At 38.8% G+C, this 16,725-nt stretch overlaps 1 protein-coding gene across 1 annotated transcript; it reads right to left on the reverse strand.

Annotated features, from left to right (window-relative positions):
* Positions 1-3,512: 3,512 nt before the first annotated feature.
* Positions 3,513-10,002, reverse strand: LOC140235242 (post-GPI attachment to proteins factor 2-like). The gene is made up of 5 exons (XM_072315274.1): positions 9,729-10,002; positions 8,618-8,867; positions 6,266-6,378; positions 5,215-5,323; positions 3,513-3,647 (listed from the first exon to the last, which is right to left on the reverse strand). Exons 1-5 carry the CDS (start codon positions 9,888-9,890, stop codon positions 3,523-3,525), a joined length of 759 nt encoding a protein of 252 aa, XP_072171375.1. The 5' UTR covers positions 9,891-10,002; the 3' UTR covers positions 3,513-3,522.
* Positions 10,003-16,725: the final 6,723 nt, after the last annotated feature.

Consider the following 16,725-nt stretch of genomic DNA (forward strand, 5'->3'; position numbering starts at 1 on the left):
AAATAAAATCAACCTAGGTATAAAATCATACTAAACTCAACTAGCCTCATATACTATACATTTCAAAATATACTCAACATAAAGCATACCTCAATTCAGCGCATTTTATAACAAAAAACAAATCAGCATACTATTACTAAATACAATCGCAAAACAAAACTTACTGTGTTGGTGCTGAGTGTGGTCTTGTAGTGTTGTCTGTGTGAAGATTGTGGTCGGGTGTATCACCAGCCAGCCACGTCTATTAATGTGCAAGATTTGATGTCAATAGATTTACTGTTCTTGCACCGCCCGCCATGTTTTGGTCAAGTCTTTTGATGCCAGTATATATATATATATATATATATATATATATATATATATATATATATATATGTATATATATATATATTATAAATAGTCAAAACAAGGCACCAGATAGTTAAAACAAGAACCCTCTGCAATGCCCATTTCCCCCTATTCATGATTGTCAGTGATTTACAATAAGATCATTTGTGATAAACAATTGTCATGTTTACATGGCTAATGTATCACTCTTCAAAGCATTTAACTGCCCATGCAGAATAGATCCTGTTGTATACAGACGGGACATAAACACAATGTTGCAGATATCCCATCAGTTTCACACTTTCATGGGAACTTTCTGTTTCATGTTTTGTAAAGAGATTGGCAGCATCATAATTGTCAATTATTTACAATAAGATCATGTGTGATAAACAATTTTCATTTTCATATGGCAAATGTATCACTCTATAAAGCATTTAACTGCCCATGCAGAATAGATCCTGTTCTATACAGAGACAACATAATGCTGTTGATATCAATGTTGCAGATATCCCATCAGTTTCCCATTTTCAGGGGAACTTTCTGTTTCATGTTTTGTAAAGAGATTGGCAGCATCACAGAAATGCAGAAGGTGTAAACAGGATGATTTCTTTCAAACATCATCAGGAAAAATAGTCAATTGGCTGAAAAAAAAAAGCTGTAATATGTCCGAGCTCCTTTGTTTCTTAATCAAGACAGCTGATGCACGAATGAAATATGCAACCCCCAAAATATCTATGCAAACAGTGAAAATGAGAGTGTAATGAAAGTTACACTTTGAATGTTTTTGCTAAACATTTCCTTAATACACGAAAACCCTTATACATGGATCTCATTACTGTGGGAAAGAAAGCTTCCAGTGAAGATGCATACTCATTGCATAAATGAAGAATTCTGAATACAAAATGACATGGAGTGTGCATAGTACCATTAAGAAAGGAAACCTCCGAGACAGCTTGACAATCTAACATGCAGCGAGTCTTAAAGGGGAAAGCAAGTCCAAATATAAGTTAGTCTGATAAAAAAAAAAAAGAGTAAAATATTAAGAGTTCAACAGTAAAATTTTTATTGAAATCGGGTGAAAAATAAGAATGTTATGACATTTTGAAGTTTCACTAATTTTGCAGGAAACAGTTCTTAAACGGTCAATATGAATGTGCAAATGGCAAAGTCAGCATGTCATCCCCTCACAACTTGTCACATAGTTTGTACATAAGATTTGGAAATTTCCAGTTTTTCATTTAAACACAATTATGCCCAAGGCTCAAATCCTGGTATATCTAATTGATCATTATTCTGAAGTTATTCAACCAGGAATAACATGTTTCAGACTTCAATGACAAAAACATGACATTTTCGTCATTTTTTTTTTTTTTTTGTACACGATCAATGGAAAATTGTGAGGTTATGACACGGTTAGCTCACTCATTTGCACATTCATATCCACTGTACAAGAACTGTTTTGCAGGAATAAGCAAAAGTTCAAAGTGTCATAACTTCCTTATTTTTCATCCAATTTCAGTCAAATTTTTACCATTGAACTCTTAAAAACTTTACTCTTTCTTATCAAATGAACTTATGTTTGGACTGGATTTTCCCTTTGATTAAGTATGATGCCTCTGACACCAATCCTCAGACACAAACGCAGATATGAACAGTTTGAAAAACAAAACTAAACAAACACAACTACCCCAACCCCCCCCCAAAAAAAAAAAAAAAAAAAAAAAATGGTAAAGCATTAACTCCTCAAGTCTCCCAGATATAGACAGATACATTTCCATTTGTAATAAAAACATATTGAGGAATGCTGAAAGACTGTGTGATACTAGTAATTTACCCTACATGGCAAACACCTCATGCATGATAAACATTACAACACATCCATCCTGGAATGCCATCAGTCCATATATAGTTTTTATCTAGTACAAAAAAAAAATAATATAAACATACAGAGAGTAAGAGAGTTGAAAGACGAGAGTAGTTCTCCCCAAATGCTGTATCAGAGTTGACAATCTCCTGAGAGCTGCAGGATAATACAGAAAAAAACAGAAAATAAGCAAAGTCAGTATCTAGAGACTGCTGTCCAACGTTTCTTTCTCTATTGCAAAAGGAATCCCTCTGAAAAAAAAAAAAAGAGAAAAGAATGCTTCAAACATCATTTTAAATCAGATTACAGACTCTGAGCTAGAGGCTTATTCTTGGATTTATACTCCTTTAAATTGCTGTATTCATCAGTGATTGGACATTATAATCGTTGATCAACCAACCAGTCAACTGATCACTCAATAAGGTGAATCGGTCAAGAGCATGCTGACGCTTTCATTACAAAGCTTTAATGGTGAAAATACTTCGAAAGGAGAAGCTCATATCTTCATTAGCATGTATTATCACTTTCTCTTCTCCAGATGGTGCTGCTACTCACGGATTGACTACAGACATAATAATTCGTCGCTGGGGCAGCGACAAGACCTTGTATCTATAAAATATCAAATGTTTAGGAGAGCCAAAAAACATGGTGGCCAATGCACTGCAGCGAATGGGAAAGCCTTTCCTTTGACATGCTATGGTGGCTTTATTTTTGGAGTTGGACAGTTGGGATTTGGACAGGACATCACTTAACCCATTATTTGACCATCAATCCAAAAAAGTCATTTTCACCAAAATTTCAGATGCAAGGATCTAGTCACCCCAGCGACGATATGCTACATGTAATGCAGCTGGCCCCTTCCTGTGTATTGGATACTTCCTGTGTATTGTCATGCTGTTCTTCCTGTGCAGTGTTAATATGTGCATGTATTACACACCTCGTACTGTACACACAGAGTTGAGTACTAGTACATTATACTGGTACATGTATTATGACATGCACATGTGTGCATGTATTTGTTTACATACAGGCCACTAGTTTCCATGTCTTTCATTCGCATTTTCATTTTCAATCACTTTTTAAATCATTCAAAATAAGAAATTTGGTTGCATGCCTATGCCCTTGCACAACATGTTCTATTGTTTTTACCCACTACGTCCCTCTCAACCCAGGTGTATACCCAGTATGTGTAAATGGGTACCTGGCATTGGTATCACAATGATAATGGCAGGACCTTGTATAAAAACCATGACAACATTGAAGTGGCTACAGTGGATAAACAAGACCACATTATCATAATTGTTGATAAACTCACTTGTGAAGAGATGTCCTCAGTTGTCATGTATTCGGCCGCCAAGCACCAGCTCTCTCTCTTGAAAGTTGTGCGTCACGATGTAATGGAATGCAATGTTGGTTAACACTACCATGTACTCAAAGAAGGCAAACAGAGTGTATACTGAAGGAGAAAATCAAACATGGATGAAATTTTTTTACAAAATTGTCATGATATAAACATCTAGCTGTTAACTCTTTATGTGCCACGTTCGCATGCCTGACTCAGTTGACGGCGCACTTTGCATATTCTGCTCAAATGCAGAAACCTGCCCGAACCGATCGATGTCGCCAAATGCCACAGTACAATGAAAGCGTTTCTCGCAATTCCGTTCCTCTCGTCCATATAGCTTGCATTGTATGTGGTATAACGAATAACGAGCAGCGTTTCATACTAAATTTGCGTGCAAATTTTAAGTTTCTGTCACTGCTTTGTGTGCAAATGTCGTACATTTATAGTAATGTAGCCACTGGGCCTTTGAAAGAAAAACAATTATAGATTTGTCATAGAATTTACAGCAATGCAAAGCTTCGCATTTTCTCTACAACTTTGCACACTTCGTCTACAATTTAACATAAATCTATAGAAGTTGTATAGATTTGAAAAACAGAATGTTTTCTCAACACATGACTATGTTGGAGTCTCAAAATAATGTGGCGTGCGGGGGGTTTCCACCATGGCGCATAAAGAGTTAAAGACCAATATGAAAAGGCTGCAAAAGTGATTCTTTTCTATGCCTGTTTTTACCTTTGTTTATGTCTGTCATCTACATACTGGATCACAAATTAATTCTTTTGTCTATATCAAAAGACAATCTTGGCTTTGTCATGCATCAAAAGGCAAAGGGTTCATCCTGCCATAAGTGCTAAAAAGAAATCTGCTTTAATTAAGCAGTGATTCTACATTACATGTATCTATTCTTACAATTTCATCAATGTAGTACGAAATGAATATAAAATTGACATTGAATTAAATGTAATCAAAGAGACTCTGATGTCACACAAGACATTTCTAACAGAGTAAACACTCCCCATCGCTTACATAAGGACAGGCTGATTTTGCTACAACAGGCATTTCTCATAGACACTTGCCCGAGTATACTCGGGACTCCTCCTGAACAGGTTAATTTTTGAATTAATATGAACAGGGATACACAGCTGATTAGCAAATGTCTCATATTCTCAAACCATAAATCAAATGTAGTCATGACTATGTAAAAACCTAGATGCTAAATCATTTGCCTTGCACAGCATGTCTGAATGGCACACAAAGAAACTATCAATTCTTTTAATCCCATCTAGCACCTCACCACACATAGGGCCACACACTCAGGTGCTCAGTTTCATGCTCCAGTCATTGTTCAGGCATGAGCAGTCTGGAGATTCAGAGCACTTTATTTGCAGCCAGATGCCTTTTCTTTTTTTTTCTCTCTCTCTCTTCTTTGCTGCAAGTAAAAGGTGGCTAATAAAACCAATTTTTGCTCCTGTGTGTGAATGTGGCTAATTTAAGAATGGCTGGACACTTCCTATACTCAGTTTGTGCTGACCTATACATTATCTCAGAGACTGATAACAAAAAATGGCAAAGACAATGTTTGGTTGGCCTTTCATCTACGATAATTCACTGTTTGAGGTTTGCCTCAAAAAGAGAAGGCTACCAAAGGTAAAGAAGATAATTTAATCTGACTTACTCCCTGGTTCACAGTGATTTTCATGTCTGAAGTAAAAGTAGATGGCGATGATGAATGATGAAAAATTTGCGGCAAGATATATCTTCAAGTATTTGAGGGTTTTCCGCTCCTGCAATGATGAGAAAGAGTGACAAGCAACGTTAGTGAGAAAAAGTGGCAAGTGGTCATTTCAAGGGCTCAACTGAAGAAAATGTTGGAGTTTTCAAAAACCAAACACAAAATTTCTATCCGACGGTATTCACTTCAGTGGAAGAATATTCTGAGTAAAACACATTGAGTTTCCTGAATCAGAATTCCTTTGAAAAAGAATGAAACAAGGAATAAATTAGCAAAGTCATTATCTTGTGATGCAAACCATCTAAAAAAAAAAAAAAAAAAACTCTCATAAAAGATCATTGCATATATTCTCTGCAAAATCAGTATGAATATCATAGCTGTCACTAGGCAAAATTATTGTTCCCTGACATCATGTACATGTATAAAGTATAGATAACCCTGACATGCAGTGGGATAATTAATGCTTTTATGAGTGAAACTCTACTGTACCATGTGTACCAGTTTTTCCTTCTTAGGTGCCCTAGGCACAGTGAAGTAATGTCTGTAACACACTGCCAAAGAAATTAAAAACACAAGACAGAGACATCATGAATCAACATGAACATAAGACTGAACATGAAGCAGTAGATGAGCAATGTCAACTTTGTTGAGGAATCTCATCCTACAGCAACAGGGCAGTATGTGCAAAAAAAAAAAAAAATCATCTCACAATATTATGACCTTTATCAATTAATAGCAAACCAGTACTGTATTTGAAGTAATCTTAAAAGGATAATACTGTATTACTATGTATTATGTATAAATATAAAACTTGCAGTAAATGCCTGCTCAAATTATTTATGAGACAAGTAGTAATTCCCTGGTACTTATATGGACATTTGAAATAAAAATAATATTCCATACAAGTTTTCTGTTCTGTGGCTATACTTTTACACACAAGGCTACCACAGCTACAGCTTATTATAAAAAGAGTGTACAATAGGTTTTGACCCACTGATTTTGTTGCTGGAAAATTGCTGTTGATGGCAAGATTATGCACGTAACACATCAGCACCATAAACAGCATGGAACCTCCCTGAAATAGGATGAACATTTTCTCATGGATGGCTGCAAGAAATAGAAAACAAGGAAAAGTAGAAATTACGCGGTGCGTAATATATGTCCCCGCCGGAAGTAGCATTTTGTAACAAAATGTGCAATATAGGTAAAAAATCAAGGTCAAAGGTCAAAGAAGTCAAAGGTCAAAATTCTGTGTAGAAGTGTTGAAGCCCTCACCTAGTGCCATCACATAAAGCAAACGGAATCGAAATCGGGTTAGAAATGGCGAAGGAGTAGCATTTTGTAGCAAAATGTACGATATAGGTCAAAAAATCAAGGTCAAAGGTCAAAGAAGTCAAAGGTCAAAATTCTGTGTAGAAGTTTTGAAGCCCTCACCTAGTGCCATCACATAAAGCAAACGGAATCGAAATCGGGTTAGAAATGGTGAAGGAGTAGCATTTTGTAGCAAAATGTACAATACAGGTCAAAAATCAAGGTCAAAGGTCAAAGAAGTCAAAGGTCAAAATTCTGTGTAGAAGTTTTGAAGCCCTCACCTAGTGCCATCACATAAAGCAAACGGAATCAAAATCGGGTTAGAAATGGCGAAGGAGTAGCATTTTGTAGCAAAATGTACAATATAGGTCAAAGGTCAAGATCAAAGGTCACGACTGAAATTCTGTGTAGAATTTTCAAAGCTCCTATGTAGTGCTATCATATAAAGCAAACAGAATCAAAATTGGCTCATAAATGACAGAGAAGTAGCAAATTGAAGATTTTGATCACACATGGACGCACACACGGACACACGGACGGACGGACGGACGGACGGACACACGGACACACACACGTACGGAGCCCGTTTCATAGTCCCCTGCTCGAACTCGTTCGGCGGGGACAAAAACACAGGAAGGAAAAATTAGATTGGTTCAGTTTGTATCAAACTTTTAATTATTGGATGCTACATCTCAATTCATAAATCACAAGAAATTACTGTATAATTTGGTCTACATATTAAAAATGGTCTTAAATAAAGAAACGGCCTTCCTACTACATAAACATAACTCAAGAACTTCGAATGCAAACACAATGAATAAAAAAGTGTTCAATAAATGTACTGTGCAGTACCTAAGACCTGGGCGTGCAGAATACTCTGACAATTTCTCTTGCATAGCTAAAAGGTTAAAAAGACTGTTTTAATTACTTTTTGAAAGCTATAGTATCATAGATTTTTCAGACAGCATACTTCCTTCATCTGATAGAGTTTTCTTGCACTGACAATTAGCAGTGAAGGAGAATGAAACCTAATCATAAATGTGGATTGAGAAAATGCATCAATAAGTTGAACACATTAATGAAGTTTGAGGTAAATCTGTTGAAAATTTAAGAATTTTTTCAGTGTTTGTGGTGCTATTGCTGGATGAGAATACTACAACAGTACAAGACGAGAGTGCTATTGCTGGATGAGAATACTTCAACAGTACAAGACAAAGTCACCACATTCTCAATTTTCCAGCATAACAAAAGGGCACTTGGCTTTTACCTCTCCCAGAAAGCAGGGGGGATGGTATTACCCTAAACATGTCAGTAACAAGCAAACAAGATGTGTACTTTTCGTTAAAAAAGAAATTTCGAGGAATTCTCCTTATATGTTCTTTGTATCATTGTTTGGTAGTAACATTACAAAGTTAAAAAAGAAATTTCGAGGAATTCTCCTTATATGTTCTTTGTATCATTGTTTGGTAGTAACATTACAAACTGTGGCAGTTTTCTCATCAAGCAATGGTAGCACTGAAACTGCAAATCTTCATTACTTTTAAACTGCTTGTCTGATTTCCTCAACTTTCCTAATTCATTACAACTAACCTTGTTGCATTCACTCATTCCAAATATATTTGGGTATCATTCCCCTTTGAATCCGCCTCACAAGTGTTTTAAAGTGTACTCGACAAGGATGACCTTCATCATTTTTTTTTTGCCAACACTATAGTTGCTGGTTGTCCTGCAACACTCCTATGAACAGGTGAAAATATCTGAATGATTTCACTGAAGAAAAAAAAGTGACAATCATTCAGAATTAGCCTGTTACCTGATCCTCTGTATCAGACCTATTACAAATCAAATCAATTACAGTGAACATACATGTGACTTGTCATATTGTTATTCTATACCAGGTTTGAAAGAGGCATACAGGATCATGGATCCTTCTCGATTTAACTCATGAACAGGAAGGTGCAAGCCCCATTTCATATGCGGATTATATTGCCGACAAACTTCAACAGCTACAAGATCAGCTGCACCATTTACTCACGAAAATTTTCTGATGATGGAATGCAGGTGAGGCCGATGAGTGCGAGATTCTCCAGCATCTCGCTGAGGAAACAAATTTTGCACAGCAGTGGGTAGTAGAACACAGACGTCGTCACACTGGCGTAGAACGAGTAGTGGAAGGAAACGAGGAAAAGGCGTTGGCCGGCACAGAGGACGATGACGAAGCGCCACACGTAAGATGATGGCGGGACTGCGATGGCAGCACTGATTGATGGGAGGTAGTTTGGCACCTGTAAAAGTGATGAGGAAACCATAGTACTTTCAATTTCAGTCACAGTTCACCATCAGCATATCTTTGATATGTCTATATTGATTGACAGTGTCAAAACTTCACAGTGCACCTTGCAGTTGATTGCATACATATCAAACAATGAAAAAGCTTAAGCCATTATGACAAGCCACATGATATACTATGAGAATCATGCTATTTGATGACAAATTTGCAACATATGAGATATATGGAGACCAGATAATCAGTAAAGCAGGATCCTAAAATTAAAAAGAAAGCATATACAATTAAAAAAATAGAATTAATAAAAATAATAAATGTTAGAAGTCCCGTGGGAAGCATCATTATTTCACTTCACAAAAAGTTAAACCTTTTAAAAAAATCTCAGACGTTACAGTCACAGGCCAAGATGAACCACATATGAAAAAGGAACATGATTGTCAGACACCGGTTTATTTAACTATTATGTAAGTGGAGCATTATAGGTAGACAGACCCAAAGGGACAGGTCATGATAACTTGCAATGAGCGACAAAAAGTAGTACATAAAGTGATTGACAATGTGGTATTCAGCCTTGTCTGATTCTGGAGATTTGAATGCCAGGTGTTGTAAAATTGTTACCAAACAAAAATATGTTAAGGATTATATGGAATCCTCACAAGGGGCTTACTGGTCTAAAAATCCAGTGAATCTTACAATCATGGATAGATTTCAAGTGGAAAGGCTGCTTCAGTCAAGGAGAAAACACTGAAGCAAATATACGAGGAAGAGACAGTCGAGTGTGTATGTTCCCCACCTCAGGACTGGATTATTCATGATACACATCAATCATTTGCATTACAAAATATAATTTTCAACTTACACCACAGTGAGTTGATGTAGTTTCATTAAAGCTGTAGATTAGAGCTAATGCGATGCTTAAGAAGAACCCCAGCACCATAACTGTCATAAGGATGGTGATCAGCCGCGAGACAGCTATACGGACTTCTCGCCCACTGGAGAACCTGCCATCAATAAGAACCATCTTCCTTTGGCCTCAGAGCACCGACCTCTCCTGAATATCACAGCAGTCAATGGACTCTCTGTCGCTCATCAGTCATAGTGTCTTGAGTTTCCAAGATTTACAGGGTACTCCACTCTCTAAATGAAAACCAAAGATAAGTGAAAGAGAATGCATCCTTTTATTCTAAAAGGTATGGTCTTCAGTTGCATAATGTAATGTGGACTTATTCTTGTTGATGACAAAACCACGTCTTTCTGGATGCTTAAGAAATACAATACAGGGGCCATTCCAGTAGCAAAGATAAGACAAGCACATCCATAGAAAGAGGCTTTGCCATCTTAAAGACCTGCATGCACATCACACTGCAAGCTAGGACTACAAACTTCAAAATCTCTTAATTTTCAGTCTTTTTTAGCTGATATCAAAAACAAAACTTTAGTTAAAAATTAGACAGTCGGGCAGTGGGGGTGGTAAGCCCCTGTGGCGACTCACAGCTGCCTCCAGTAGGTGAACAGAACTTTTAATCCTAATCCTAGCTCTTGTTTTAATTAGTTAATCTAGTTATCTACAGTGTTTAATACGAGTTTTCTATTTTTGAAAGGGTACATCTTATTAATATCCATTGCAGCCCACAAGCTGAATTGCAGACATGATTTTTACAGGAATGAGCACAATTACAATAAAACATTTACAACAAAACAAATACATATTATGCATTTACAATTTCTAACTTGAATACCACTATTCTGATTCAAAAATAATCAAAATTACTTTAAAAATAATTTACTTTAATTTAAAAATAATTACTTTAAAAATAATTTGAGCTGTATAACAACATCTGTATTAATAAGTATAAATGACCGGCATACACAATCAACATAAACTCAGTTCATTTTTTGAATAATCATTGAGAACAGTGATATGAGATATTGTATTTGTAGTATTTGTTTTTGTTTTGTATTATAGGTTGATCTCATCGTGCAATGGTTAAGATGAATAAGATTGACCTTTTGTTGTTCTATGCATTTTCTTTTTCATTGCTACACTGTATTTTGTATTTTTAATGTATTCATGGCCCTTTGTTAACAATGTCTGTTATTCAGCCTCCGGGCTGCGATAGATATTGACGAATAAAACACCTTTTCAGTTCAATTCAAATACCTTTTACATTCAACTTCTTTCTCATCTTCGTCTTCTTCTTCTATCTAACGTTAGGCCCTAGGTCTACTTCATTTTTTCTCCTTTTCCTTTATCTTTTTTTTAACTTAACATTCTTCTTCATCCACTCTTCCTACTTCAACCTCATTTTATAAATAATCGGAAAAATATCCAAAATCAACTATCATAATCATAACCACACGTTTAACAGTTAATGTTATAACAATCATGACAATGAAACCACCATTTACAGAAATTACACTTTGTCTTTAGATCGACTACTAACCGTTACAATCAATGCCACATTCACCAAAAATATTATTTTTACTCAAAACATTGGAGTTTATCAATAATGTATCTATATAACCGTTCATACTGGACTACGCTACGTGAGATGAGATGCGGAACCACTCGCTCGCCTCGCTCGTCGTCCCAGCCCGGCCCGACTTGTTGAGCCTCAGCTGATGAGCAGATAGATGAGGCACCGTGTGCTTCTCTTCACAGTTCCGCCGACGAGAGTCGTGTAACTGACTGCAAGCTTTCCGTACAATACGTTGTGTACGCCTACTAACGTTACACCGGCGACAATTCTACGTGCATATTAATTTAATCGCAAGCAGACCATATGCACATTAGAAATAAAAGTGTACTAGCGGAAAAGTGAAAACATGCACTTTACTCGTTCTCTTACCACTGGAAAAAAAGTCCGACAAACACTCAGTTGGCGAAATTTTCTGCCCTCAAGCTCTGCTGATCGTGAACGTTAGAAGCTCTGTTGGTCAAGATGTACAGTAACTCTATGGTGTCTTTAAGGCGGAAAAGTGTCGGTTAAAGTGTGCTGATAATTATGATTTCCTGTTCAGTAAGTGTCCACAATTTTTGTCACGGTCACGACTCGATGTAAAACTTAACCAGAAATCCATTCGTCCAATTAGAGAGAAAAAGAAAGAAGAAGATTGATTCCGATTTCTCGTTGCTTCTATTTCTTAAACACAAGGAGCTGCAAGTTTTGTTAACACATGCTGAAACTTTTGATAGGTACGCCGTTTCCTGTTTTTATGTTTGTAAGTAGGACGTCTGCCTTTTTCAAAGGCAGACGTACCCAGTGGCGTATCTATAGGGAAAACGGCGCCCGGGGCAAGCACGAAAATTGCGCCCCTAATTTCTGAAAAAGTGTTCAACCCCAACCATGGGCGTAAATCCCGGGGGGGATGGGGGGGGATATATCCCCCCCTGAAATGGAGGAGGGGGGGATGGCCTGTACAATCATCCCCCCCCCCTGAATTTTGAGGGGAAAAAATGGAGGAAGCAGAAATGTGATTGTATCAATTTTGGCATATTGCATGACGTTTGTACGCCGGCCTTCAGACAGGTAACAGAGCTGAACAGTATTCTACCTTGTAGGAAAATGTTTAATTTTCTCAAGCGCTCGCTCGCTTCGCTCGCTCGCGAAGAAAGTAACATCGACATACACTGTAAGGTATGACTCAGGCGTTGACAACGTCAAATAGTATAGGTCTACATGTAAACATGCTATGACGCGAGGAACTGGGGACCATCTGCAAAATATGTACGAAAACATACAAACAAACAATAACAACAACTTTATCGCCATAATTATTGAATCCCCTCCATTTCCTGAATCATTCCTGAGAAACGACAGTGACTGATGACTCAGTCAGGATACATCTATGGGCATACCAAGGGAAGATCAGGGACGTCGAATCTATGGGGGGCAAAGGGGCATTTGCCCCGCCCCAAAGGAAGTGTTTAGACAGACAAATCATTTATCCCCCAAGCAATTCCCGAGATGAGGACAAATCTCGAACTTTCTTAATGGAAAATTGTCCAAATATCGCCAGAACTATGCACCAGATCGTTGTATTGCAATCATGAACATGCAAAAGGTCCGCTATACAGGATAAGGGATAAACTTTGTACACTTTTGACATAGACGTTACTATTCCCTAATTTATCAAAGAGTGTGCAGTAGATCTTTCACTTAACAAAAGCAACCTAATATGTATAGGGTCGTCGATGGGGGGGGGGGGGGGGGGACGGTTCTCAAATAAAAGTGGGACAAACAAAAGCGAAAAATATAGCTACAAACGGCAGTTTTTGGAGTGTAAAATGTTAAAATTTTAAAGCTCGCTCGCTCCGCTCGCTCGCATTTAACCGCTATGCCATTCTCCTGATGTTGCTGCCAGTGATTGACAGCAGGTACACCCGGTGCGCCCCCCTTAATATCCACAGCGAAAATATAGCTACAAACGACAGTCTTTAGGACTGGAAAATGTCAAAATTTTCAAGCTCACTCGCTTCGCTCGCTAGCATTTAATCAGTATGCCATTCTCCTGATGTTGCTGCCAGTAATTGCCGGCAGTTGCGCCCGGTGTCCCCCCTTAATTTCCAAAGCGAAAAAATACAGCCACAAACGGCAGTCTTTGGACTGTAAAATGTCAAAATTTTCAAGCTCGCTCGCTCCGCTCGCTCGCATTTAACCGCTATGCCATTCTCCTGATGTTGCTGCCAGTAATTGCCGGCAGTTGCACTCGGTGTGCCCCCTAAATTTCCAAAGCGAAAAAGTATTGCTACAAACGGCAGTTTTTAGACTGTAAAATGTCAAAATTTTCAAGCTCGCTCGCATTTAATCGCTATGCCATTCTCCTGATGTTGCTGCCAGTGATTGTGAGCAGGTGCGCCCCCTTAATTTCCAAAGCGAAAAATATAGCTACAAACGGCAGTTTGGGGACTGTAAAATGTCAAATTCTTGAAGCTCGCTCGCTTCGCTCGCTCGCATTTAATTATTATTTCATTCTCCTGATGTTGCTGCCAGTAACTGCCAGCAGTTTTCGCCCGGTGCACCCCCTTAATTTCCAAAGCGAAAAATATAGCTACAAACGGCAGTTTTTGGACTGTCAGATGTCAAAATTTTGAAGCTCGCTCGCTTCGCTCGCTCGCATTTGATAATTATGCCATTCTCCTGATGTTGCTGCCAGTAGTTGCCAACAGTTTTTGCCCGGTGCGCCCCCTTAATTTCCAAAGCGAAAAAATACAGCCACAAACGACAGTTTTTTGGACCGGAAAATGTCAAAATTTTCAAGTTCACTCGCTTCGCTCGCTAGCATTTAATCAGTATGCCATTCTCCTGATGTTGCTGCCAGTAATTGCCGGCAGTTGCGCCCGGTGTGCCCCCTTAATTTCCAAAGCGAAAAAATACAGCCACAAACGGCAGTCTTTGGACTGTAAAATGTCAAAATTTTCAAGCTCGCTCGCTCCGCTCGCTCGCATTTAACCGCTATACCATTCTCCTGATGTTGCTGCCAGTAATTGCCGGCAGTTGCACTCGGTGTGCCCCCTAAATTTCCAAAACGAAAAAGTATAGCTACAAACGGCAGTGTTTAGACTGTAAAATGTCAACATTTTCAAGATCGCTCGCTCCGCTCGCTCGCATTTAATCGCTATGCCATTCTCCTGATGTTGCTGCCAGTGATTGTGAGCAGGTGCGCCCCCCTTAATTTCCAAAGCGAAAAATATAGCTACAAACGGCAGTTTGGGGACTGTAAAATGTCAAACTTTTGAAGCTCGCTCGCTTCGCTCGCTCGCATTTAATTATTATTTCATTCTCCTGATGTTGCTGCCAGTAATTGCCAGCAGTTTTCGCCCGGTGCGCCCCCTTAATTTCCAAAGCGAAAAATATAGCTACAAACGGCAGTTTTTGGACTGTCAAATGTCAAAATTTTGAAGCTCACTCGCTTCGCTCGCTCGCATTTAATCATTATGCCATTCTCCTGGTGTTGCTGCCAGTAATTGCCAACAGTTTTTGCCCGGTGCGCCCCCTTAATTTCCAAAGCGAAAAAAATACAGCCACAAACGACAGTTTTTGGGACTGGAAAATGTCAAAATTTTCAAGCTCATTTGCTTCGCTCGCTCGCATTTAATCATTATGCCATTCTCCTGATGTTGCTGCCAGTAATTGCCAGCAGTTTTCGCCCGGTGCGCCCCCCTTAATTTCCAAAGGGAAAAAATACTAGTACAGCCACAAAGGACATGTGGGACAGTAAAATATCAAGATTTTCCAGCTCACTTGCTTCGCTCGCTCGCATTTAATCGTTATGCCATTCTGATGTTGCTGCCCGATTGCCGGCAGTTGCGCCTGGTGTGCCCCCATAATTTCCAAAGCGAAAAAATACAGCCACAAACGGCAGTCTTTGGACTGTAAAGTGTCAAAATTTTCAAGCTCGCTCGCCCCGCTCGCTCGCATTTAACTGCTATGCCATTCCCCTGATGTTGCTGCCAGTAATTGCCAGCAGTTGCGCCTGATGCGGCCCCCTTAATTTCCAAAGCGAAAAAGTATAGCTACAAACGGCAGTTTTTAGACTGTAAAATGTTAAAATTTTCATGCTCGCTCGCTCCGCTCGCTCGCATTTAATCGCTATGCCATTCTCCTGATGTTGCTGCCAGTGATTGAGAGCAGTTGCGCCTGGTGTGCCCCCCTTAATTTCCAAAGCGAAGAATATAGCTACAAACGGCAGTTTTTGGACTGAAAAATGTCAAAATTTTCAACGCAAAGAGATTTCACCCTATGAGGGGGAAACCCCCTGTACTACCCTCCCCCTCGCTTGATTCGTTCCCTCACATAACCGCTCCTCCTAAGATCAAATCCTGTCTACGCCGATGATAGGCCCCATTATTTAGTAAGCCTTCACAGTGATGTCGCACAGCAAGAGCTGAAATACCACGATTTTGTCATTCAATATTATATTGTGAATATTTCATTTTCTTATTGTTTTTTTAAAGAAAAGAAAAGAAAATTTTCACCACAAGTGAGCACCAGATCGCTGAATTTCAGGTCTGAAAATGCAAAATCTTCCTCGTGTGGGAGAGGGATATCCCCCCCCCCCATACACACCCTTCCCCCGTTCGGTCGTTCCGCTCCCTCTCACAGATATTTCCCCCCCCCCCCCCAAAAAAAAAAAAAAAAAATGTTTTTCGCCGAACGTCGTCTGACAAGCAAAAAAAAAAAAAAGCAACAAGAACAAAAAGTCTTTATGTTGTTGCTGCCACTTTTCTCCCACTTTATATTTCATGCAAAAGAGTGGGGCATCCGATCCCTGTAAAGTGTGTGTGTGTGGGGGGGGGGGGGGAGGGGGGCACAAAGCTTCTCCCCCCCCCCAAAAAAAAAAAAAAAAAAAAAAAAAAAAGGCTGCGCCGGTCCGGTTATGGGCTTGTAATCGTGGTGATGGTGACCATCCCCCCCCCCACTCCTCAGTATGGATTTACGCCGTTGACCCCAACCCCATCCCGGTAGGGACTTTAAACAAAGTCCACATGATGCTTTTTCAAGCACTTATAGGGATCTTTTGAGGGTGATTTAAATGTAATGAATTTTGATAGATTTTGGCGAGTGAGCGCAGCGAGCGAGCCGATAATTTTTGTATTTCAGCTTACAAAACATGGAATTCTTGTCATTTTTTGCTTACCAAATCTTACAATTCTAATCAAGATATAGTGACGGCCTTATAGATAACGATTTATACCAAAAAAGTGAGGACTTTAAAAAATACTCTAAATTAGTACGCGCGAGTGAGCTGAAATTTGTATATGTCCTCGTCATCATCACGTATTGTTCTTATCTTTTTTTATATAAATTTTGGCGAGCGAGCGCAACGATAGAGCCGAAAATTTTTGTATTTTA

Source organism: Diadema setosum, chromosome 11 (assembly GCF_964275005.1).
Source record: "Diadema setosum chromosome 11, eeDiaSeto1, whole genome shotgun sequence".
NCBI classification, from domain to species: Eukaryota; Metazoa; Echinodermata; class Echinoidea; order Diadematoida; family Diadematidae; genus Diadema; species Diadema setosum.

What these genes read in the sequence shown, in the direction of transcription:
- LOC140235242 (XM_072315274.1), bottom strand. Translation starts at nt 9,890, where the DNA reads ATGGTTCTTATTGATGGCAGGTTCTCCAGTGGGCGAGAAGTCCGTATA. An exon ending in TCCATCATCAGAAAATTTTC is followed by an intron (nt 6,379 to 8,617) that starts GTGAGTAAATGG and finishes TATTTCTTGCAG; the next exon opens with CCATCCATGAGAAAATGTTC. An exon ending in ATTTTCCAGCAACAAAATCA is followed by an intron (nt 5,324 to 6,265) that starts GTGGGTCAAAAC and finishes TCATCATTGCAG; the next exon opens with GAGCGGAAAACCCTCAAATA.